General features: G+C 38.6%; 1 protein-coding gene across 1 annotated transcript in view; it reads right to left on the reverse strand.

The window, feature by feature from the left end:
* Nucleotides 1–19,879, reverse strand: part of LOC129774875 (protein wingless) — a 35,938-nt gene extending 16,059 nt beyond the window's left edge. Inside the window, exons 1-2 of the mRNA XM_055778908.1 lie at nucleotides 18,522–19,879; nucleotides 5,869–6,131 (exon numbers count right to left, since the gene is read on the reverse strand). Coding sequence (XP_055634883.1) covers nucleotides 5,869–6,131; nucleotides 18,522–18,625 — 367 coding nt within the window. The 5' untranslated portion in view covers nucleotides 18,626–19,879. The remainder of the gene's footprint in view (nucleotides 1–5,868; nucleotides 6,132–18,521) is intronic.
* Nucleotides 19,880–27,310: the final 7,431 nt, after the last annotated feature.

Raw genomic sequence — 27,310 nt, forward strand, 5'->3', positions numbered from 1 at the left:
GTTGCTTTGCTTCTTAGTTTTTAAGAGGTTTTAAACTTTACAGTTTATTCGCCACCCAGTTCGTACATCTTTCCGTCTGTCAATAATCGTGAAGAACAATGATGTTGTAATCCATGGAATTCGTGAGCAACTTCTTTAACGACTAACGTTTGTATTGCGTGTCATACTCATAAACTCATAATGTTGTACTTGACATCCACATATAATGGGTCAGATTCAGCCTTGGAAATCATTTGCGATACCTTGGTTTACGTGATAATCAGATCTTTCAGCCCAAACTTTGCTGCGATCAGGGATTATTACTTCCGGAGCTAAGAAATAAAAATGATGTTTTATTTGTTCGCTTTCCTTCAGCTAGAGTCATTTCAGACTGATTTATTAAAAGTCTATCGGGTGAAGAGATACCAGTGTGTTCTCTATGAATAATGATACATAGATTCTCTGTTTCGTTCATTTGAGCTTTCGTTTTCATCGTAATCACGGTCTACAATATTTTGGATGGAGCTATGAGCAAAGTTCAAATGCTCTGCCATCAATTTAATGTCCGATTCGTGGCTATACACTGACATTCTATCATGAAAACTTTAAAAAAAATGTGAGTCCAGGTAAATGTACTCAAGACGTCGAAGCGTGTTCAAATATCTAGCTCATGATGCTGAAATTTAGTGGAAATTTTTTTATCAAGAAGCTATCAATGTAAGAAATAAAAAAAACCTCTCCCCTAAAACACACTCCTTCTCTCAAATCAGATCGATAAAGTTAAAGGCAAACTTTTTTTCCAGCCCGGTTCCCCCAAAGAATCTTCTTAAATGTAAAATACAAGACTTTTTCCTAAGTAAGCAGAACCTGCGAAATTTAGAAAAAAAAGACTTTTTTAGTGTGAAAAAAGTCAAAGTCAAGCCATTACCAAGTCAGTTTATTTGATAAAGAATAGTCTCCCTGAAGATTCTATACAGTCTTTACACGATCAAGGAGCCTATCGAACGAGTGTTTCAAATTACTGCGGAGATCTCCTTCAAAATTATTAGATACAATCCATTTGAATAGATTCTGGGGTGACATATCCAAGTAACCATGAGCATCAACTTGACCCTATTATGGCCCTAATTTAGAATTTCTAATGTCACATAGTAATGTATCAGCGTATTTATTGGTCGTGAACCTTATATCAACATTATTAATGCATTAAAACATGAATGAAAATTAGCATGATTGAAAATTAGCATGAAAGATTCGCATATAGTGTTACCGTATAATGGCCTTATGTAATAGGACAAAAGCAATAATGAAGGCTCTATATGCGCATTTAGTGCTACCATATAGCGCTTAGAAGCATTAGTGAGGGTTACGAAATTAGCATGATTTTTTTATTTTTTTGTCGAGCACTGACTGTATCGATAGCTTGTTTCTTTTCTAAGAATCCAAACAGCTTTATTTTTATGGTACATTATATAAGCACTAGTAATGCCAATCAAAAGCAGAAAAGCTTATATTTAAAAACCCTACGCTGCACCTTCTTGGGATTCCGCCCTATATGGGTATATAGAGCATAGCAAACATTTGCTCAATGTTCTGTATGCGGATATAGGTCGGACTCGATTATATGTGATTCGATTATATACAGTTTGAAATTTTTTTTTTATATTTCGAATATGACTTATTTCAAGAATAAATGTAACCTTTCAACATTTAGGTGAAGTTCAAGTGGTTATTACATGTACAGCGGGGTAAAAATCGGGATTCTCGAAGATTTTGCTTCAGTTTTCACCAGCAATTGTTTATATCGATATTGCAACCAAATTAAGAAAGATAGAAGTTGGGTATCAAAGAACAAAATTGTAGGGCGGTTAGAGAGCTTCAAATTAATTGATAGAAACAAAGATAAAATTAATAATAACACATTAAAAATTATAAACTTTTGAGTTTTTCACTTTCAAAATTTTATTAAAATCCACTAATTTAGTTGTTCCGCTATTATATCCTGTACCAAATTTTCTCATCTTTCAAATGAAAGCAACAGAATCGTCTTCCGTAGCGTACTTTTTACTGTAGAGCCAGTTTGAGGCAACAGAGTTCGAAGCAAAACAAGTTCTATAACTCTGTCATTGTTGAAATTCGAACATATGCGTGGGAGGATTTTTTTTTTTCATCAAATACGATCGTCTATCACCTCCTGAGAGAATCTGGATAAAAAAATTTTTTTCATGTGAGAAAGGTGTTTTCTGACTTTCAGGGGATGAATAAAAAATCAAATTCCTCTTTTATTTTCAAAAAACGAAAAATACATGCAAAAAAAAACGAATGAAAAACTTTTTTTTGACTCGATTATATACAGTGAAAAGAAATCAAAAACTGTATATAATCGAATCCGCCCTGTATAGTGTTGATTTGGGGCTATTGCTTAGTGAGTGCTGGTTATTTGGGTAGCTTTCAAGGCGACATAACGCATTCATTTCATGGTTAAGCGCCGATTTTTCTCTGGACTAGAATTAGTATTATAAAGAGGTAAGCATGATCATGCAATAAGGGCGAGTGTTCGATTGCGAAAAGGCTTTTTGAATGTTGAAATGAAAGAAATTATAGTCTGGAACAACAATGAACCACTGCACGAAAATCGTCGATAGCTAAAAGCTGCAGAATAGGATGGCAGTTTAGAAATATTGCCAATTGATAAACCGATTAAAAGGGTAGCGGTCACAAAAGTGTTAAACTCTGAGCAAAAGTACTGTAGACAAAATTTCGCTGGAAGCTGGAAGCATTTCTAACACCAACAGTCTCGTTTCAACAATTGAAACGTTTCGGTATAAGTTCTATCAGATTTGAACCAGTGTTCATTATGTCAAAGTGAAATCAATATTCAATAGGATATTGGTGAACTAGAGTCATGCAAATTAACCCAGAGTTTTGTTAGAGGCTCTGCTCAGATTAAACACATTGCTTGAGAATGGAATTTGTTCCTAATATCGCAGACTGCTTGGAAAGATCATCGAATTCTTGATAAAATAGTACATTGCGATCACACCATCGGTTAATATAATTTGTAGAAAACATGGTAACAGTATGAAGATGTTTACCATAATGCTGTTCAGCTGGACGCCACGTAATTTTCATTATCTAATTATCTCGAAAAACAACTTAAAGTGCAAAGAAATAAGACAGAATTAGAAAGCGAGATTCTATGAAGAAGAAAACCCAGAACGAGTCTAACAATTCATCCGCTCAACTGTGGATGAATTTTCACTATTGATGTGGATTTAAATTGATTAGAAGGATGACCGAAACCATGGATGAATATAATTTATTATAAGCACGATAAAAATGTGATAAATAGTTTGCATGAGGTGATCAATCCAATATTTTGAACGAATCAACTCAACAAATCATAGGAAGTCCACCAAAACATACAATGATAGTAGTTTTGTAGTTTTGAAACTGGAACACTAAAGCACTATTAATCCCAAGCGCTTCTTTGTGTAATTTTACCAAATTGAATCAAACTCAAGCCACCATCTCATGACTGAAAAACAAGTCATTTCTGTTGACATCATCCATAACTGGGACTCTAGCAGAGTACAAAATATTAATCGCACCATTTTCGTTTTGCAGCAGTCTCACGACCGGCAATGGGTGAAAATAATGGCCAGATACTGTAATGCCATTCACACGTTTATTAAATCATAAAATCATGCCACTGAAAAGTGTGTTCCGAATCTTCGAATCTCGTCGCTCCTAAATGACCACCGAAACCGAAATTCCCACATCCAAAACTACGCGTTTACACCTTCCCTCCTGGTGCAGATTATAATCGCGTGATAGCGTAGTTCCGCGCTGGAGGCTCATTGTCATTCAGAAGCTGCATTCAGCAAACAACCCCCGCTCCGGCTCGGTTTTACATAACATCTCCTCCTCCGCCACTCGAAGAAAACACGAAAACAAGCAGCGCATCACGCAACCGTAGCGGCAGCTGCTGTGCGTAGGCAGATTTTACGACCCGCGTGCCGTGGACCATCTTGTCATGACGGTTTCAATGTCAACCCGTGGCCAGCGCTGATCCACCGGAGAGCCTGCCATCGCACGATCGCACGGTACGCACGTTGATCTCCGATAGTATACGCGCGGTAAACGCGCTTCCCTCCAGCCCACCAGAATTGGGAACCGAATTCAGACTGCTAATTTTCACACTAGACACGATTTTCGTGCCCTCAGCCAGCAGGAGACCCCTCGTCCATCGACCACGCGGCTTCCAATGTCAGATCTTGTGTAATACGATCCTCTTGTTGGTAGACCGAGCTACCCTCGTACCGTGGTGCTCGACTACCGGTCCCGCGTAACAGGAGGCCTAATGTTGCGAAAATAAAACTGTTACAAATCTCTTTTTCTTCCACTCACCCAGCCATCTGTCGCAAGGGGCACAGAACAGTTTTATTGCCACTATAAGTGCTCTATGCGACGATCCGATCCCTGCCTTTTTCGGCAACATTCCCTAAATCAGATATACAAAAATCTTTTCTAACGTCCTCTCAAGTGGTTTGATGACAGGGAACACAGAAAGGAAACGTTAAACGTTGTCAAAAGGCTGCTTCCTCTCCGACATTCCCTTTCGCCGGGCGAGAGAAGGAAAGAGATCCTTGGCGCGGGGTGAGAAGACCGGCGGAAAATCAACAAGAAAGTGTGCATACAACGTCAATAGAAATAACAAACAATTAAGCGGTTCATTTCCTTGGCTGGTTCGGTTGCATCAGGATTGGGATTAATTCCGTCGAGAAGATTGAGAGAAAAAAAAATCGAAAAACGAACCGTTTTCATTTATTTTACTTGGAAGAAAAAGAGGCGAATCATACAAAGGACTCTCTGGTGACATTCAGTGGAGTGTTGTTTTTCCGTTTATATATTCCTCACCCCTCTGTCCCTACAACGTATTTCACGTTCAATGAGTCGGAAAGCAAATGGGGAAATCATTAAATCAACTGGTAAATCTCTCTCGAATTACGTGATTTTGCCTCGGGGCGGTGGCTAGGCATCAATTTACGCCCCTGGCAACTTTCGGAAGAAGGGGGATAAAACATCGATCGAAGCCAACAATAGACGCGCTATACGCGCGAGCCAAACCGTTGATGAAGAGAGCAAAAAACAAAATTAGCACCACGGGGGTTCCCAAACCTGTCGGCGGGCACGCCAGGAGGTCTTTCTCCGTGGTCATCCTCCGCGGCGAGCCCCCCAGTCTGGAGTGGCCGCGCACCACCAGTAACGATTTCGTAATCTGATCAAACCCGGGGACGAGCGCGCTCTAATTATGCCGCGATTGGGTGTCGCTTTCAATCTCCGTCTACGCCGCGGAGAAAGTCTAGTGCGAAAGAAATTAAGTCATTATTCAGGCGCGCAAAAGCGGGACCGCGGAAACGCGGGGTCCCCCCATCCATTAGAGGCTGTGACTGCGATCGCGGCGGTTTGCAATCCGTGCGCTCCCGCTATATCATTAATTAATGCAACGGAGCTCAGCCGGCCGGTGGCTGGCTTATGTGGCCGCACTCTGTGCGCTCAAACATCCGCGCTGTGGGCCAGTGGCGATAAATTATAATAATTGCGGGGAAATTAATGGCAATTTACCAAACGGTTATAGCGAATTTATACTCTGATTGATTAAGTAAACATGCAAAATTAATTGCCTGCTGTGTGTGCGGGGGAGAAGTGCGGCGCGATAAGAAAAAAAAAAAAAAACGGTGCATCGGAGCTGGTTTATGTGGACTATGATGAGCACTTGGCTTAAGTAGATTAATTCTAATGGGATAAATGCCCCGAGTGGGGATCTTTGATTGCGGAACCCGCGCTTGACCTAATGCACACGACTTAAGACTAATCAACACTAACCTCGTTCCACAATTTTGCCGAAAAGATTTTTCCCACGCAGGAAATTTCTCGTCGAGCAGTTCCACCGCCGGTTGCGGAACTGATGCTGGCACTCGCTGATCGCCATGTTGGCACCCTTGGCGATGGCAGCCAGCACGCCAGGATTCTCCCGGGCCAGTCGACGCTGTTTCCTTCGCAGTGTGGCGTGTATCGCTGGATCCATGTAGATCATACCGTTCGCCAGCGGCGAAATATTGTTGGGTTCTCCCGCCTTGGCAATACCCCTGCAGATAAAAGATGAAACAAAAAAAAACGATTAGAATTAACCAAGAACCAAAAAAAAAAAATAACGCACAAACGGAAATCCAGCCACATTGGTCAAACTTTCCCATCACCTAACCTCTCCATCTGTTAAAACAAAGCACCGCTTCTCCGCTTCCCGGAGGCGCAGTGTTTGCTTTTTCCCCGTAGCTCCTTGCCCAAACACAGAAATGCCTCTAAAACTCACCTGCGCGGAACTGAAAAAGGGGAAAAAGTCAACAGTCAAACGGTGTGGAGATTGCCCACGAGATGGATTAACCTGCCTAGGGCCGGCCGGTCCTGAAGAGGCTGCTGGCCAAATATTGACCCAAACAGGATACTCTTAAGCACACAGCACAGGTTTTGAGGGCATTAAATTTCACACACAAATTCCAAATCAAAAGAGGAAGTAACAAGTTGTGGGACTCTCGCTCGCTCGCCTTTTCCTGAGGAAACACATGTTTGCACTGTGTTTTACGTCTGCAACTCAGTGTTGTGTTTTTATTATTGTGACTTATGTTTCATCTTCGGAGTCGAAACTGGAAACGAGTCACAAGCAGAAAAAGGAAATATCCGTAGATCTTCGGATTCCTTTGGTTTTACGGAAATACGGATTCTTAGATCAAATCAACGAAGTTCACTGCAATCTCAGCGGATTTATACAAATTTTCCTGATTGTTTCCAATGTAGGAAACTATGAATGAAACGCGCCACTATTAAGAGTTATAGTAAACGCAATAAAGACAATAATGACATTTTTTTTCTGTTATTATATTTTTTCCCATATTTCTGGCTCAACTCAAATAACATTATAGTAAAAGTCATCGTCTGTTGATCAACCAGACCACGCACCATCGAATGTAATAAGTAATGAGGCGCAATGAAAAATATGGCAGGTCGGGTAGAACTTCTCATCTTGGTGTTTTCTAGTAGGTTTTCAATGGATTAGAAACATGAGCGCCAGCGTTGTCATGAGAACTTTGGCTCAAATCATCATGAAACCGTGAGTATTTTGGACATTGTTTCGTTTCTTCCATATACATTCCATGTTCAATGCAAAAAAATACGACACGATATTTTGCTTGTCAATACAGATATACTTTACCTACTGTGTTTTCAATAAATCGAACACCCATTTGCTAGAGCCGCACGGAGAGTTTTGCCAAGTTTTTTTTTTATTTTTTATTATTTCACATTTTTAGATTTCTTTTTTATTATTTCACATTTTTAGATGAGAATGAATAATTATCGATGATTATTTATTTGTAATTTCTATTTTGCCCCGAATATCCTTATTTTTTCTGTTTGAATGAAACTTCTACACCGTGAAGAATGTAATCTGATGGCTCCACTTGACTACACGACACAACACCACGGAAAAACCAGTAATGACTACCGGGTTCAAACCTTTCATCTGAACCCGCCGACATTCAAACCCTTTTATTGCATCTTCAAGTGCGACAGGGCAAACGCAGTAAGCTATGCATGAAGCGATCACTACTACTAATGCGCTGCCTTGCGTGAAAATGATATCTAAGGTTCAAAATTTTCTGCTGGACGAAACCGATAGAGAACACACATACCATTGTTGATTGAACAGGTAGCTCACGTGGTCACGAGTCGCCTCTGATTTCATGCACCGTGAAGAAACGTTATTGTTTGAGGACTCTTGTGAAAATTGAAACCCTGAGTGAAAATATCGAAATTCCATTGGTTAAAATAGTCCCTAAAATCAATTTGTACTTTAGCTAAACAAGGTTCCCAAACACAGAGCAAAGCTAGACACATCGTGAATTTGTGGGTTCGGATTTATTCACGATGCCCGCGTCGATAGAACCGGGGTCACAAACAAGCAGAATTGATTGATCGCCTTAAAAATCTCGTGGAAATTATGTCGAAAAGCCTACAAAGGGCACTGAAAGCGAAATGAGGACGCGTCGATTACTTAACGACCTAAAATATTTAAAACGTTGGATTGGAGGTAAAAGCTATAGAAGTGGTCAATGCATTTTTTTTCGAACAGATCTCGTTTTTATCATCAATCATCATACTCGCTACGCGTACTTATAAATCGACTCTACTGTTTCGATGCCTTCAGTTTGGGAAGCAGAACCTTTCATTGACGATTAAAACTGCTAGAAAGGTTTAGTGTATTCATTATCATCGTCAAAGTGTTCCATTCCGTATGCAAAAGAACATTCATAGCTATTTAATTGAAAGGTTAATTCGTTTTATTCCGCCGAAATGTATTTTTCCGAACCGTCTTCCCAAAAAAGTGGTGTTAGAAGAGGTTTAGAAAGACATAGACCGACTGACTGTGTCGGCAACGAATTACTTATGCTGGAGTACTACACATCCTTGCACATCCCCGTTTTCATTCACCTTAGTGAGTACGTTCCGAATACAACAACGAAACTATTCGAATACTAGCTGACTCGGCGAACTTCGTCTCGTCCACAATAATTTTTTTTCCCTCAACTAACTTTGAACACTCCCGAAATCGTGAATGCATACAATGAATGCTTCAATTCACTATGCAAGTTACGATCGGAAGTCTCGCTCCAGTAGGAAGGATGAAACGAACGAACGCGAACCGCGCACTAGAGAGAAAAGGCTATTCTCGTTTTTGAGCTTGAAAAGAGAGTAGCAATATATTCAGCCTGCGTGAATAAGGTGCTACATGAAATGCATCAAGTTTGTTATTGAGAAAATATTGGTCAAACGTGAATCAAACCTAGCCGAACCGTAACCTCAAATAAAATCAAAGCTCTGATAAATTGGTTAGAGAAAAGTTTAAGTGAACAAAAAATTGAAGTGTTACCCTCACTTTGGTAAAAAAAGCTGTTGAAATTTCAGCCAGTTATGCAATATTTATCTAAATTTTTGGTGAATTTTGTCTATGTTTAAGTGAAAATCCAATGAAATTGAGGTTAGAGATTCTTGGGCCAAATTTAAACGTAATAAATTCTAGAAATCACATGATCAAACATTGAGTTTAGAGTTTCAATTTGAAATACCGTTACGTTTTTTTTGCATCTTAATTGAGAGTATATCAATCCATATTAAGAATTTGACCACCCATCTGGATTGTTGATGCTTATTTGGAAGGCTGCCAAAGTTGGATTACATATTCAGATTGGACTACAAATGGTATAAAATTATGTGAAACTATGTCTGAATGAATTAAGAGAACAAATTGTTCTCAGGCAACTAAGCAAAAAAAAAACAAAAAAAGGGCTCCGCGATCGTGTTGAAAACGTTCATGTGTTGCCAAATCAGTTGGATCAATATTTTTGGAGCACCCGAGATAGAGCAATCGGTATAGAGAGCGAACGCCACCGAATGTTACGAAATGAATGTTGTCCTATGCAAATGAGGTTTGCTTTTCCCATGGATGGCATCGTGGTGGTATCGAATTGAAGGCCCCTCGGGCGGTGATAACTCGGAGGTAAACAACCAAACAACGGTTCGCTGTCGCTGTTTGCCACTGGAAGGCGCGCAATTTGTGACGCGTCCCGGCAAATAGTGCAACAAATATGAATGCTGCTGCAAAGCGGAAGCCATCAAGAATCATCAACGGCAGCAGATCTTCTCAGAAAATGCCGCAGTTTAACATTCATCATCGTTCAGCGACTGAACCAGAAAGTGTCGCTCATTCAAATCGGAATTCCTGGCTCCACGGGATGGCTCCTCCGGAGGGGGCAGCCGGAGTGCGGGAAGAAGTAATTTAATAACCATCATAACAGCCGCTCGAGAGATGGCCGCGCGCGGAGAAGGAAGCGACAAACGAAACCACATCTCGGGGCAGCCATCGGTGTGTTCACACACGGGGGCAGTGTTCCGCCGTGGCCGCCGCCAAGAGTGTGACAAAGTGGTATTGCCATAAAATCGCCAGCAACTGTGAAGTGAGAGGACACAAAAAAAAGCTTGAAATTATATATACAGATCGCGTTGTGGTCATGTTTGGTCGCATGTTTTGTTGAATGTATAATAAGCTACCAACCATCGCATCGGAGCGAGCGATCGCAAGCGATCTGCGAAATTTCCGTACGTCAAGCTGTCGCTCGTCTTCTAGGATGGGATCAGAGACCCATCGTATGGCGCTTATCTATCGTGTGCGTGTGTGTTCAGCCATCGCGATTTTGCACCAAACTGGAAGAAAGTGAAGAAAGCTGGTGCGCGCCTTCCGGGAGGTAGTTCCCGTCTGGGACTCTTCATGCGAGTGAAAAAAATGCAGTCTTCGGACAGAGGGAGAGAGAGCCGAACGGCCTATAAATTACCTCCTTACGACGCGACGCGACGGAGATGATGAGCGTGTTGATGATGATGGGATGAAATTTTTAACATTCATTTATGGCACTTGGCCCGACGGTGTCTCACTTCGTGATGAAAACGGAGAGATTCACACGGATCGCTCGAGACAAATCCCGAGCACTCGAGTGTGTCCACTGGTGGTTGGGTTGGCTTCCCAACCGGGAGGGTCAGCGCAAGCGAGAACCTTGCCACGCTCGGGACATATCCCACCTTATTAGTATTTTTCAATCGTATACGATCTTCGGTTTTATGCCCTTTTTAACAGTCCTCCTGGCCCCCAGAATGACACTGTCAACACAGGAACCAGAAAAGCAAGCAGAGCGCGGAAAAGATGATTTACAATGCACAGCAATGTTGTTTATGATAATTATTATTACTACCTTCGCTTTTTTTGTTGTTGGATGGTTTTGTTTGGACCGTACGGCACACACAAACAACAGAGCCCCATTTATTGTACTCCAAGGCACCGGGAGTTGACAATTTGCTGCTTCTGCCCGGTATGCCTGGTCGCAGAAAGACAAACTAATTTATTTTATAACAAGAGTTATTATGTAAGAGTACACTTTATGTCAGCAGCTCTCGAGTCAGGATTCCACCAGGCGCGCTTCCACGAGCCACACATACGCACCCAGATCTCCTGAACCCGTCGGGCCGCTGGCGGTATAAATCATCAATTTTGGTGGACAGCCGACCTGCGCGGTTGTGCCCGCGAAAATGAAATTGTTATATTCTCTCAAATTAAAATTTACACATGTTTCGCTGGAGGCGATTGTGATCTGCGGTGCTGTTGCGTTTTGTGAGCGTGTTCTGTCGTTTTTGTTTATGTAAAATCACCTCTCAAGGAAGCGAGCGCGCGCGCGTTCCTCGCCGATACGACGGTTGACGGAGACAACGGTCGGAACAAGCGAAACGGAATGTGTCCACAGCAGGGCCGGGAGGGCCACCCGAAAAAGGGCATCGAGATGATAATGTTTCGAAAGTGAATTTGTGGATGTTTTTTGTTGTGCAATCAAGATCGATGATTGCTACGGACGAGAGAGAGAGAGAGAGAGAGAGAGAGAGAGAGTGAGTGATTGGTTTATCGGAATCTCGTTAATGATCTGGAAAATTGTTCGTCTGATTTGATCTGAGCCCAACCGAACCACTATGAACGATTTCCATACAAGCAAGCGGACAAAAATACTTCCACTATTTTTTTCAACACTTCTGGTATTCTTTCTACTTGTCATGATGGAAACAAGTTGCTTAACAAAAGGAAATTATAAATAAATTTGTGAGCTGTGTTAACAATTCATGGTCGACATGAGCGCGAAGGTAGAGAGCGAACGACTGCAATTCCTACGACACACTATGCACAGGAGTGGCGTGAGGAAGAATACATTCACCTGCGAGACGCTATCATGATCAACGTCGACACAACCTTTGCAGATGCCAGGCCAAAACGCAATGCATTGTCATGACACTACACCCAAACAAGCCTCGGCAGAGAACATTTCATCTTCGGTAGAAAAATGCTTTTTCGTGTGCTGAAGGGTCAAATGAGCAAATTTTAAAAGCTATTTAAAAAGAGAGCTATTTTAAAAGCTTAAAAATATTTTTATGTATGAGAGCAGACATCTTTCTTTCTTTTTTTCTTTACCATCTCTTTTGAGATTGTACCAAAAAAAAAGCCCGAACGATGTCAACGGGGATCGAACCAAGGCCGGCTAGAATGCAAGGCTGTTTTGCATGACTACGTTATCCACATAGCAACTGGCGCTGTTGCATAAATGCGTGATAATATTACACCTGATTATAAAATGAAGTTGGAAAATCTTTTCTAAGGGTAAAAAGGAGAACATAAACTCTTTCTCCGTCTGAGCCGTGTATATAGCAAAGTATTCGAAAAATTTTAATACGTACTTATTTGCAATGTGTCTCTTGTTTCGGTCGCTATATATATATATATATATATATATATATATATATATATATATGCAGCTCCCGCTACTCCCAAAATAATTTTTAGCGCATGCAGAACATGCGCTAAAAATTATTTTGGGAGTAGCGGCGTCAGCCATTTAACGTTAATTAACGTTAATTAATTCGTTCTGTTTGAAAAAAAAGAGCGACGATTAAATTATTTGAACATTATATGTACAAAAATATTTAAAGCGTTTAAAAATTGGGGTTGAAGTCATATTTAAGAAAAAATAATAATCAAAAAATAGTTTTTTTTTCGATTTTTAAGTCGTTTGGCATCGAAAAAAAATCGCTTTGCAATGCTATTGAGTGTTTGAGAATCGATGTTGGAAGCTTCGCTGTGTGGATTTATGAATATTTCATTTTCAAACATTTATCATTTTCTTTGAAAGATACGATTCAGAAGCAGATCTGAAATTGATGGTAATTTTTATGGTTTTATTGGAATTCGGCATCATAAAAGAGAAAAAAGTATATTTTACTAATAAGGGGCAAAATGTTATTAAAAGTATACCTTATTCAGATGAAATTAATGAAATGATGAAATAAGGAGGCTAGCTTTCAGTGGAAATGTGGATAAAAAACTTAGATACGGCGTTAGAGTACATTCAAAATGGGAGGAAAGTCTAGGAGAAGCACAAAAGAGTAAATGTATTGTATCAAAGTCCATTTCCGTAAGGTCAGGCATTTCAATGGTGTGGATAATAAGCTTCCCGTTCTGGAAGCTCAAACCATTTTGTTGATGTAATTAAAACTCGTTCCAGTTGTAAATGGTTGGGTGCAAATATTTTCAGAAATAGAAACCAGATTTATAGAGTGTTTGGAATTCATGAAGCCGCTGATCGTTTTTTTTGTCTGGCTGGGGGTATCGTACCAGTTGAAAGGTTTTTTTTCTACGATGAACAAATATGAGGGCTTGGGGAAAAGTCGAAAAAATGTTGTGAAACACAACTTTGATCTGGAATATGACAAATTTAATGATAAAATTTATAAAAATTATAATCTCCTCCGCAAAGTTTCTACATCATCTAAATATTTATTCGTTGTAACAAACAGAGCAGGTACATTTAATTTTTGATTGTTTGTTTTAGTTCTAGGTTTATTTCACTCAATAAAATTCTTTGAAAAAAAAAATTTTTGTTCACTTTTTTTTTACTTTCTGTCCCGTTCGCAATCCTGCACTACAGTGATGTCACGATCAATCACGTCTCGTTTATATCACTCTCGAATTTATCACTGAAATCGATTCGCTTATATCACGTTTCTGAAATCATGACAAATAATGTGAGAATTCATTCTTTTTAAAATAGTTATTCAGTAATGACATGAGAATTAAGTAGAAACAAATATTTTAAAACATTCAAACCAATTGTAGTGATTAGCCGTATTCACGATGCTCACGGAAAACACGGAAAACATTTTACTGCGAAATTTGTAGCGTATACCACTTATGTTTTTTTTTAATCTCTTGTATTACTTTCATAAGTTCAGAATCAACAAATGTGGGTTTTTGATTGTGTGATATGATATGCATGGTTTTCCATATTTGGACAGTGTACGAAGCTGTAGTGGAGTAGTTTATTCCGTTGCTTGTTTAGGTTCTATGTCAATGTGATACATTTTTTTCTTCGATTTTGCGAATTAAGATTTGTATATATCCCTGCTTAGCGACCAGTAGCAAAATTTAGTCTAATTGAAAAAAAAGCGTCCAGAGAGCGAATCGAATCAATTGGTGCTAACTTTAGAAAAAAGTTCTGTGGCTTGTTTGTTATATGAAATTTATAGGAAGTGACCACCTCTAGCCAAGACAACATATACAAGGAAGTAGGACATAAAATATAATGGTAAAAAATTATAATTTGTTAACTCTAAGAAAAAAAACTGGTCATTTCGAAGAAATTAAAGTATACTGATTTATCCAAAGCGCAAATCGCTAAACAATACGGTGTATATCGCACGACTATCACAAAAATTCCTAAGTAGAAGAACATAATTGTGAAACAATCTGTTGTGAATTCAATAAGCAGTATAAGACAAATAAATGAAGCTACTTGTTTTGTTTTTGTGTTGATATATAATAGTAAAGGAATACTAAAAGATAAAGACAAAAGATAAAAGAAAATACACTCAGTTAGAAATGACTGTATATATATATATATATATATATATATATATATATATATATATATATATATATATATATATATATATATATATATATATATATATGTGTGATCTCTCAAACAACGAGAACTCAACCAAACAAAAATCACTTTTAGCCTGTAAGTGAATATCTTCTCCTGAAGATATTCACTTACAAGCTAAAAAATTGGCAAAGATAGCGTCGTTTAAGTTCAGTGGTGGCATAATTTCAACAAGAGGTTCGGATTCGGAAATTTTAAAATATTATATCTGACAAAAGGTTTCAAGCCGATTTTCAAGCAATGGATAAGACTGAAAATCATGATTTGATTTATCCAAAAGTACTCTTTTCAAAAACTCATAACATTTGAACTACTGAACCGATTTAGAATATATCATCCTTGCGGGGAGATAGAAATATTGAACGAAGACTTAAAACATGTTAAATTTGCAAAATAATAACTCAAAAACGAAAAATAACACCTCTCTGATTTTCGGATATATTATGTAAAAAAAGCTTTCAAAAATAACTATAGCGCCCTCTATCTTTAACCGAGAAAACTATGAAAAACTAACTCAATGAATAATTACAAAAACGAAAATCCAAAATTCTCGCAAAAGTAATATTTTAAAGAAACTCGCAAGCTTCAATTTGATATATCGATCATCTGAATTGGTGCAGTAGTTCAAAAGTTATAAATTTTTGTAGTAGAAAAAAGGGGGAAAATGTTTTCTCGAACCATCGGTTAACTTTGAAAAATCATATCTCGAAAACGAAAAAAAATAGCATCTCTTATATTGAGATATGTTATGTATAAATCCTCAGCTTTCAAGAAAAAATATAAAAAAATACAGCGCCGTCTAGTCCAAAGTCATGAAAACAATGTGGGGATGTAATTTTTTCTGATGATAGATTAATAAAAGCTTTTTTTTCTACCGCCGAATGCAACATCTATTGCTCTACCAATGGGCCAGGAAAACGTTCAAAATATAAAACTTATCTATTAAAAATGACAACGATGCTCGGAAACACAGGACAAGGCACTGCAGAAAAAATACATTGAAAGATGAAGTATTGTGGCTGTTTGAGTTCAGCACGTTTTGTTAACAACAATCATCGAGTATTGAAACCAAATAGGTGTGATGCATAACAACCATTTAGTTTAAGAATACAAATTTTCTCTGTCGACCTTGTTTTTGACTCCTGATCCTTAGATTCAAATAGTGATCTAAATAATATGTCCCATATCAATTTAGAGAATGTGCCATCAAAAATGAATACCGATGTTGAGGGAGATGAAGATGAAGAATAAAATCAATGATACAGGTTTCAACCGAAAAAAGTAGCTCTGAAGTATGCGATCTGCAGAGCAAAAAAAAACCTAAAATAAGTTCCTCAACTGTCTTTGAGAAAAATACGAGAAATCTCTATGTTATATTATGTTGTCTCACGTGTTCACGTGACAAATATTGTAATGAATGTTTTTCCTTGAATTTTGCATGCTTCACGATAAATAATGTTGCGATCATGCATATTGGAGAAAAAAAAGTGTTTTCACTTTAGAAAAAACTACGCGTTTCGAATATATCACGTTCCCATTATATCACGCGAAAAATTTGTTTGAGCGTGACATGATAAGTGTCAACTGCGTGTCCCTCGATCCAGTGAAAACCAATAATTCACCGCGATACCGATGTTTTAATGCGTTATAAAAGCTATAAATTATACTACAATTACTAGCAATTCCAAAGGAAATTGCGATCGCGGAGCAAAAAAAAGGAATACAGGGGCGCCGGTGTAACCGATCGGATCGATCGCTGCAATTATAATTATATGCACTCTGTTGCAACCGTCGGCCAGCGAGCCAAGACAGTCCCCGACAGTCAGTCTGTCAGTCAGTCAGTCAAAACGATTTGCAATAAAACTAAATTAATTTATCAAACGACGACGACTGGTGGTGGTATTCTCGTGGCGTTTGGTTCGCCGTGCTTGTCTGTTACTATTAATCAAATCGGAAATATTTTTTTTTGTATTTGTTTCATTCTGTCTTTACCTCGATTGGACCCCAAGAGCCCCAAAGCTTCGGATGCACGATGTCAGGAAAAACGGCCGCCGATCGACTGAGAAATGACACTACAGTGTTAATTTGTCATTTATTACGCTATTAACAAACGCCTGTTTTCGATTTTTTTTTACAGGCCGTTTGTAGACCCGAGAGAGAGTGACAAATTTGGTTCCCCTCTGAGCCATGAGGTTCGTCGCTTGCTCGAGGTCGATGTTGTTTGTTCGAGTCCCCCCAGCCGATCCGGGCGCTGTGCTGTGCTCGTGTGCAATATATTCAAATTAACGAAATTAGACAGATTCTGAACATAAGATCGCCCCGAAAAAAAAAGCGGAAAAAGACTCGGTCACATTTCGGCGACGAACCCGAAGAAATTGGCTCAAGGAGAGCCCAGAAAAAAAAAACGAGGGGAAATAAATTGTTGCTCGCGAGCGTTAACAAGCACGGTTTTTGCATGTTGAAAGTTGACAAGCAAATTAATTGCATTTCACACCTGATAGATGCTGCCGGGGAGAACTCGCGCGCCAATCAAGTGTGTGATTATCGCATTGACCTGATTTTTGCTTGTTGCCTCGCAGAAGAAAAAAAAGAGAACCGAATGATCTCACATTTCATTGTGTATATTTCATTGCGGGATGGATGCTGGGAGATATCCCATAAAATGGCCATCAAAATTCTGCACAACAGTTACAATCTTAATGACGTGCGCGCGGTTCGCGGTTCGGACCCGAGATAAGGATCGAACTGGGTTGCGCGCGAAAAGTGTACACTTTGCGCAATTGCAACAGTTCGCACGGGGCTTAATTAAAAACCGAAATGTGCGCAAGGGAAAAGGTTTAATTTAATTAACGAGCCGGGCAGCCAGCAAGTGAGCATGGGAGGTGCATACAAATCAATGCCTCACTTTCGACCGCGTTGTATCGGAATACCCCCGGCAGAGTGAATGCGCAGTGGGCAGAGTGATGTTGCATAAAATTTGCATAGGTTGTGACAAAGCAATCACGTTCTTCGGGCAGTTGTCGAAAGTGAGTCCATTCCGATCGAACCCCGGCAGTGCAAACATCACAATCACCAGGTTGTGAGCCCGATAACATGTGCTCAACATATAAATTATGTTAACGAGACCATTAAACGCGCCGTACAATGTTGGTTAAGTAATAAAATTAATTATACAAATAATTATAATCCACGTTTATGATGATTACGGTATTGATTATACATGCCACTATTCCAGCAGCCGAGGCGGAGGGAAATGAGCGAGAAAAATAACAAGTTTAATCGCTCGAACGCACAGCAGCCAATAGTGTGGGATGGCTAAGGCAGAGGGCCAGAGCATTTATTTACATGCTTTTCCATGCTCCGTTAATGCCAGAATCATACTCGTGTTTTACGGGAAAACCAACATTCCCCAATCATAATCTTTCAATTTATCATTATCGGACTTAGACCAGGAGGTAAGATCGTAAAAAGCGTCCAGAGTAAATCTAAACGGAACTCTTCAAAAAAAGAAAATCAAAGTGCCTAATGGGAAATTAATGGCCATCGAACGAGGAAAGAGAACTATTAACTGTGAGGGGGTGTGCTGCACACATGAATTCAACGGTATAATTTAGTGTGATATCATCGCCGATTGGTGTGGTGGAATTTATGGAATCAATGTGAGTATAGAGGAAAAACAAATGGCGTTTTGAATGAGACATGAGGGGGGAAATTTAGTATTCAGAACGACAGTGCTGTAAGGCGATGATCAGCCGGGCTTCCGATGAATTGGCGTGACTCTGTCTCAAGAACGCATCGCCCTTGAACAGTAAACACAGACTGTTTGTCCACATGTCAAACTTTTAGATATTTGCCAAACTACCGAAATATTGCACAATATGTAAAGGATCTTACCACCACATGGACCCCCGTCCTCGACCGGGTTTACTCTTGTTCTCCACATCCGCACTAGTACTAACTGCCATTAGGCAGGCCAGAAACAGTGTCACTAGATCCATCGTCCGCGAGCTTCGATGCGCGCTCTTCCGATAACTTGCCCCCGTGGCTAAGCTCTGTTCACTCCAACGAATTTTCTGTTGGTCAACGATCACTTTCGAACTTTGCACTCTTGAAAAAAAAACCAATCTCTTCGCCTCCTTAGCAACGATCACACCAACGATAATTTTCCTCAACGCACATGACTTCGAAACAATTTCAAATGAAACACTCCAAACGATTGGCACCTTCCAAGTCCTGACCGGGTGACGATCACTCACTACGCAAAAGCCAATCTCACACCAATCCTTGGGGACCCTAAGGAGCTCGTGTACCCACGTCCTACACCTCGATCACTGCCTGCGTAGTGCAACCATAAAACTCAACTCAACAATCCTGCCAAAGCACAAAACACGCGGGACTCCCCCCTAGATTTCTTTAGCTCAACTCAAGCCGTTGTTGTTGTGACTAGTGCTGCTGATGCTTCTGATCGTCTCCTAAGAAAGACCGAGACGAACATCAATCACGATCGCGCACGAAAACTGTTATGCTGACGCTCTGCGCTACTAGGCCGACGATATCCTTCGGGCACAGCACACACCTTTCTTGTGCTTGCGTTCTGCGTTCACTATTGCCGCCTAGCACACATCACCGACGACCGATGGACTCTCGTACTTCACTGCCGCACCAATCTCGTCGAGCATCGTCCCGCTCCGTTGCACATACCTTCTCGCACTCGTTCTCCCTCTCGCTTGCACTCGTCAAGGGACTCCGGGGATCGATCTTTTTTTCGCTGTTCGTCTCCCTCTCTCTCTGCTGTTTCGGGCCGCTCGCTTTGGCACGCTTTTTCGCTTGTTGTGTTTAGCCTTTGTTTTTGTTCCTCTTCTTTTGCTTCTCTTCGACTGTGTGTATACTTTTCGGACTCGTTGCCACCTCCTTTTTTGTTGTTTCCTTTCTTCACACACAGCCACACACACGATCGATTCTCTCTCTTGCTTTCGCTTCGCCGCTTTCCGGGGGCTTTCTTCCAGAGCTTGGCGGTTAAATTGATCGGCGTGAAAAGAAAAGAAATTTTTCACTTTTCTTTTTGCACCTAAGCGCAGTTGGCCTCTCCCGCTCTTGCTTCTTCGTGTGCACACACACACACACACATACACACGCTCACACTCGCGCTCTCATGCTCCGATTGTTGCTGCCACTCGCCACGCTGAGTTCGCTAAACCCATGCGATCATCATGTCGAAAAGCACTTCATTAATAATTATACGAACATAAACAAATAAACAAGACGAGAGTTACCCTCGCTTACTGCTCGCTCTGAGTGACGACTGCTGCCGTTTTGATCGTACCCACCCAGTTCTTCTTCTTCTTCGTGATGATGATTTTTTGCACCACACACAACTTCATTCGCACTTCCCCCCACCACTTCCAACAGATCACTCTCGCGCACGCGAGGATTATCATCGATTGCACCGTTGTTGCGTAGCGAATCTATCTGCTGCACCGCGCGATTACCCCACCGATTAGAACCGTTCGAATTTCGTAAACGGCGCGACTCCACATCTCCATTGCTCACACGAGGGCCTACATCTTTTTTCTCTGCCGGAGTGTTGTTCTACAGTAAAAAAAATGATATAATTGTTATCCGCACCGATGCTTATGCTGTACTGAAACTGTTTCACCTCAACACGTTTTACGATTATGCTCTCGCTGGTGCCGCGGAGACGGGATAATGCGTCGGTCGACGTCGTCGAGGTGTGATGACAATGTTACCGCATTGTGGGCGAGTGAGAGGACGAAATTGGACAAAGTTCGGGACATGAGAGCACATTCTGTTGACTGGGTTATTCATACAGGGTGGGCCATTTAAAGTGGAAGCATCTGGCAACCCCATAACTTTTGACAGAGATGTCAGATTAACAAATGTCATACCGCGTTGGAAGCGTACATTGTACATTTCAGTACAATTTTAACCATGGAACAACACACACCTAAACAACGCGCTGAAATTGTTCAGCTGTACATTCAAAATAACTTCTCAATTGTGTTAACTAAACGTGCGTGGAAAAATACAAATAAAGTTAAAACATCGCCTGGAGACAACACTATACATCGATTATATGCCAAATTTATATCGTCTGGTAGTGTTGGTAATGCCAGTCATCTATCCAGACAACGACCAAGACGTTTCGACGAGAATATTGATGCCGTTCGAGCCAGTGTTGCAGAGACTCCATCGACATCAGGTCGCCATCGTTCGCAAGAGTTAGGCATCGCTCGAACCACTCTCCGACGCATAATTCGTGTTGATTTGAAAATGCTTCCGTATAAAATTCAAATGGCTCAAATTATTGCGCGAAATGTTCCCCGGAAGATTAATATCGAAAAACGGCGATTATGACTGGCCACCGAGATCACCTGATTTGACGCCTCCTGACTTTTTTTTATGGGGATATTTAAAATCCAAGGTATACACTGGTAAACCAAGGACCCTGGCTGCGCTGAAAGACAATATCCGACAAGAAATTGCTGCCATATCGGCCGAAACATTGGGCAAAGTGATGGAAAATGCCGAAAAAAGGGCACATTTTGCGGTCAAGGCCAGAGGCGGTCATTTACGAGATATCATAATCAAAAAGTAGTTAGAACAAATCTCCTTGGACCAAAATAAATGAATTTAAAAAAAAAATTAAAATTCCACTTCTTTACTTTGCTATTGCAAAAACAAATCCTTCCACTTTAAATGGCCCACCCTGTATATGACAAAATATCATTAATTACTTATAGGCAGTAAACTTCACAGACAGATGAATTCTCCCATGATTCAAGAATAACTGGAATTAATCCACAAAAAGGAATGTAGAGTACTGTGGAGCAAAAGGTCGTACCTAACTTCTGTTGTAAACCTATCAAAAACAAAGTATGACTTTTTGGATGTCCTTACCTGATGAAAAAAGACATTCGTCTTGTTACTACTTTATTCAAAATTTTATCCATCGCAAGCCGTAACCCTGGATCATTTTTCAGTCAATATACAGATTCCACGCTGGTAGAAGTCTGGTTGTTTTGAAGGTATCCAGTAATTAAGCAAACTGTTGATCTCTTGATTAGATCGGAAACGTTCTTGAAGAACGGGAACAAATAATAATCTGAGGAAGCAATGATATGGGGATTATGGACGGTTAGAACTATTCTGTCCAGATAATTCTTGACAGATCCATGACCATATGGTCTGGTGTTATCATGCTGTAGAATAATATTGCTGTATATATTTTACCATTCCGGCCGTTTTCTTTCAGAACTCTTGTTCAAACGTATTAATTTCAGTCAGAGCCATTCACCAGTGATAGTTTCAAGAGGTAGGTGCTTCCAATTGTGTCATTTTCTAGGGGGGGGGGGGTTGCTCTGTTTTCCTTAAACTGAATCTAAATGAAAAATTACGCAAAGTAGGACAATTCTCTTGTTCTTATTTGAAGATTGGGAAAATTTAATACTGGGATTAGTCGTAAAACTTCCAAATTAATGCATTTAAATAACATTTTAGAAGTGAAAAACTTAATAGTTAGTGGTGTAATTCTTATCCTTTCCTAAAAATTCATAATTAACTTGAATGTTCACATCAACCAAATTAAAGCTCTCTATCCGCTCTAGAATTTGTTCTTTGACACCGAACTCCTATCTTTTTTAATTTTACTGCAATCACATTTTAAAATAATTCTGGTGAATCTTGTACTAGAGTTTAATAAAATCACGATTTTTACTCTACTGTACTCATAATATCTATTTAATTTTTACTTTAACGTTGAAATATTTCATTTTAGATTGAAATAAGTCATAAAAAATAATATAACAGCCTAAAATTATATACAATTTTAGGCTGTTATATAATTTTTTTATGACTTATTTCAAACGAAAATGAAATATTTCAACGTTAAAGTGAAAATTAATTTGATATTATGAGTACAGTGGAGTAAGAATCGAGATTTTAGTAAATTCTAGTTGAAGATTCTATATCGAATCATATATAATCGAGTTTTACCTGTATATATCATTATTAGAAACCATGTTGGCATACAATACAGAAAAGAGTTTCCAAGAAGAAATTAGTTTTTTCAATCGCCAATTTGATTTTTTTTTTATCACTTTGAAAAAAATACAAATACAGGTCGGACTCGATTATATGTGATTCGATTATATACAATTTTGGACTCGATTATATACAGTTTGGATTTGTTTTTCAATATTTCAAATATGGCTTATTTCAAGAAGAAATGTAACCTTTCAACGTTAAGGTGAAGTTTAAGTGGCTATTACATGTACAGTGGGGCAAAAATCGAGATTTTTGAAGATTTTGCTTGAATTTTCACCAGGAATTGTTTATATCGATATTGCAGCCAAGTTAAGAAAGATAGAAGTTGGGCGTCACAGAACAAATTGTATAGCGGTTAAAGAACTTTATTTTAATTGATAGAAACAGTCTAGTTTAATATAAGTTTTTAGGATAAAATTAATAATAACACATTAAAAATTATTAACTGTTAAGTTATTCACTTCCAAAATGTTATTAAATCCACTAATTTTGTTGTTCCACTACTATATCCTGTACCAAATTATCTCATCTTTCAAATAAAAGCATCAGAATCTTTTTTCCAAGGCGTACTTTTTGATGTAGAACCAGTTTGAGGCAACAGAGTCCGAAACAAAAAAAAGTTCTATAACTCTGTCATTGTTTAAATTCGAACATATGCGTAGGAGGATTTTTTTCATCAAATATGATCGTCTCTCACCTCCTGAGATAATCTGAATAATTTTTTTTTCATGTGAGGAATGTGTTTTCTGACTCTAAGGAGATGAATCAAAAATCAAATTCCTCTTTTATTTTCAAAAAACGAAAAATACATGAAAAAAAAACAAATGAAAAAAAATTTTTTTGACTCGATTATATACAGTATTTGATTATATACAGTGAAAAGAAACCAAAAACTGTATATAATCGAGTCTGCGCTGTATTTCTAGGCCGCAAAATAAGCACAAGTTAATCTTTATACAGCAAAAGAGACGAAGCGATGATAAGGATCGTTCTGAATCATATTTCGGACGCTTACGGCATATGATGCAGAAAACAGATCTAAACGTTATGCACAGGTATTATTTGGTTGATATTTTTAATAAATTAGTTCAATATGCTTTTAAGCTTTCTACTTTGGTACCTATTTGATTGAAAACATAAAAAAATCATCGAATAAAAGGCTTTCAAATAAAGCGAATATGAATCGAACTTCGGACACTAAATCAAATTTCGGACAGATTGAATTCAAATTTCGGACACTTTATTTCGTAATTTTGTGGGTGAAAATTACATTACAATTGATTATATTTTAAAGTCAACTGCGAAACACTTACCAAGCAAACCAAGTAAACGATGTTAACGATGATGAGGAACGAGTGATTTCTAGTTGAAGATTCACCAGGAATTGTTCAAAATGTTATTGCAGCAAAATTAAAAAAGATAGGAGTTGGGTGTCAAAAAACAAATTGTAGAGCGGATAGAGACCACGGGAGAAATTTAAATATTTATGAACGGGTAAATTCTACGTGCTCACGCTAAGTAAACGTCAAACACAAACAATAATGAGTAGTGTTTTCAGATTTTTGCCGATTATGTTATAATTCAAATGTAGTTTTCATATGAAATGATAGTGAAACCAAGGGATTACTCTAAAGAAGCAATTGTGATATTAATTTTATAGTTTTATCATCAGTGCATTAAGCATTTCAAGATATTAGAACAAAGTGTCCGAAATATGATTCAGAACGGTACTCAGTGCGGAATTCTTTCTGAACAAGAACTGCTTCCAACCGCTGCGGTAGACTTCCAAGTCATTGCCATCTACGATTGGGGACATTATAAGATAATACGATCGTTTGTCATTGTCTTATTTAAAGGAACCTGTGGCTTGATTTGTGAAACAGTTTGATGTTCACTGATGTGTTGAATCGCGTGACCAATAAAATTTGCTATCTCTCTTCAATTTGAGATTCTTTATAACGCTTTTGAGCTCCGAGACACACGAAGCACCTCGAATTATCTTGATTACATATTCAATAAAAATAGTGCTATGTGTTCTAAAGCAAAACTGAACAGCACAATTGAAGGTAAGATGACATTCAAAATTATTACAGAATGAACCCAATGAGGTACATATGAGGAGGAGCAGTAGGTAAAGTATACTTGAATTAGTAAACAAAATATTGTGTCGTCATTATATGCATTCAATATGGAATGTATATGGGTGAAGCAAAACAATGTTCAAATAATTCACATTTTCATTATGTTATGAGCAAAATTTCTGATGAAATCTGGTAACTGATTGTTTTTTCATAGCTGAAAATTGCATTGAGACTTATTTCCTTTATTTAAGGAGTATAAACGTCCAGAGAACAATCGTGTTCTTAGTCCTCTGGAATAGCAGCATTGTTAACCCCTTGCCGTACGATTTAATTTCCACCAACAGGGCCCAAACACGAGTGAGTCGTTTCGATACTCTGCTGAGTGTGTGTATCTTACTTACGATCGTAGCAGTCTCGCATCATCACACGCCTGAAGCATGTATCTATTTCACATCGATAGACGACGAATGAGGTTCGATGTTGTACGTTCTAGCACAGCTTAATCGCCACGAGTGTGGCGTGACGTTATACGTGAAGGGGTTAATTGTACATTTTTTTCTCAAATCACATACACCGAGACTGTGAGCCTCGAAAATATCGTCAAGTTATCGCGAAACTAATGAAAATTAGTTTGTTTCTATGAAGATGAGAGAGTGAAAATGACACACAAAAATATCACCTTCATTCATCTTCTTCGACATGATTCTACAAATATCCACTGCACAATGTCACATTATACTCATATTCAGCGGAAACCTCAAAAAATATATGTATAACTTACTGAAAATATAATTTTTACATGGATGTTGAAGACAATTGAATGTAAACACAAATATTGACGCCACGATTCGAGAAGTAGCTAGGGCATTGCATGCTATAACTGCACGCTACACTCACGAACTCTACCATCTGCTCCACCTAATACTGCTCATGAGGGTGTACTATATATTTGTATATACATTCTTGGTTCTTGAATATAAAAGCTGAATTTATTTATTTTTATTCAATTTAATTGATGAGAAAATTTGGAGCTGGAAACAGATGTAAAACAATTTTGTTAGTGGAATTAAGTAACATTTCATAAGTAAAGAAGTTCAAAGCTGGTATTTACTCAATAGTTTATATCAGTTTTCTCAAAAAAAATTAATTATTACCTCAAATTAAACCTCTAGAGAGCGCTGTACAATACGTTATTCGACACCCAATCCTATTTTTTTTCATTTTCGCTGCTCCTATCATTTTAATCGATTGCTGATGAGCCTTCAAGTAGAAACCTTTAAAAAAACACGCTTTATACTGCACTATGGTAAAAATAATCTATTAACAGGTTTGACGGTACCGAAAATTTCAGAATGAGTTTCGGAAAATAAATTGTTCGTCAATCATTTACGAACAATAACAAATCCATCAAGTATGTCATTAGTAGTTTTTGGAGATTTCAATTGAAGGCTCATCAGAAACTGTTTAAAATTATGTTACAGCAAAATTTGGAAAAAAAAATTATAGACTGGGTTTGATAATGAATTTTAAAACGGTAAGAGATATTCAATTTGGTAGATAGAAACAATTAAGCTTATCATGCATTTTTTGGGCAAAATTGATAGAAATACCGAAAAGAAAATTGACTATTTTTTATTGTGACTTTTCTTAATTTTAAAAATTTGGTGTAGGCGATTCGGTGTAGTGGTAAAATCCATACTTCTCACGCTAAAGATAACGAGTTCAATTCTCACTCCCGACATTCTTCCAAAATGGAAGGTTAAAGTGACGAACCAGCCAAATGTGTTGAAAGTCACTATAAAATACAGAAAAAAATATAATTTTACAATTTTGTTTTTTTTGTACTAATTTTAATAGTTTACAACTGTATTCGGTACTACATTTTGGACCAACACAATCGTTCTAAAAGGCGTACTTTTTGAATTCAAACCAATTCGACCTTGTCTTCGGCCAGATAGTTTCTCGCAGTGTTGCCACGGCCGCAGTAAGCCTGCCCATGTATCATAACGACGGTTACTATGAAAAATAACAGTTTGAAAATAACGTTCAGCGACATACACGCTATTGAAGATCACGGAAAAAATATATATAAACGGACAATTTTGTGATAGAGACAGGAGTTAGGAACAATTTGAGGGACATCGGAGAAATTAGAGGTTCAGGTTTTGAAACACCGTACTTTTTTGTAATTATACAGATTATTCCTTATTTCCAAATTTCAATTCCAGCTTGAAGCTATACAACAATTATTCTACGAATTTCAAATAAACCTGTATTGCTGTCAGGAAAGGTGTGAGCCCGATTGTTTTAGTAACACGCAGAATTCTGGCAGAGATGAGTAGAGAGTAGACTGGCTACTCGATGATGATGAAGAGATGTGATATCATCCCAGCTACGAAGATTATTGCGGAGGCCATTGCCATAAATTGCCATCTACGCTCGCGATTAAGTTTGTGTTCGATATAATTCGAGGAAATATGAACTGTCCAGAATTTCTTCGACAAATTATCTTTAAGACTAGTAAAAGAAACCGCGCAA

Source organism: Toxorhynchites rutilus, chromosome 3, assembly GCF_029784135.1.
Source record: "Toxorhynchites rutilus septentrionalis strain SRP chromosome 3, ASM2978413v1, whole genome shotgun sequence".
NCBI classification, from domain to species: Eukaryota; Metazoa; Arthropoda; class Insecta; order Diptera; family Culicidae; genus Toxorhynchites; species Toxorhynchites rutilus.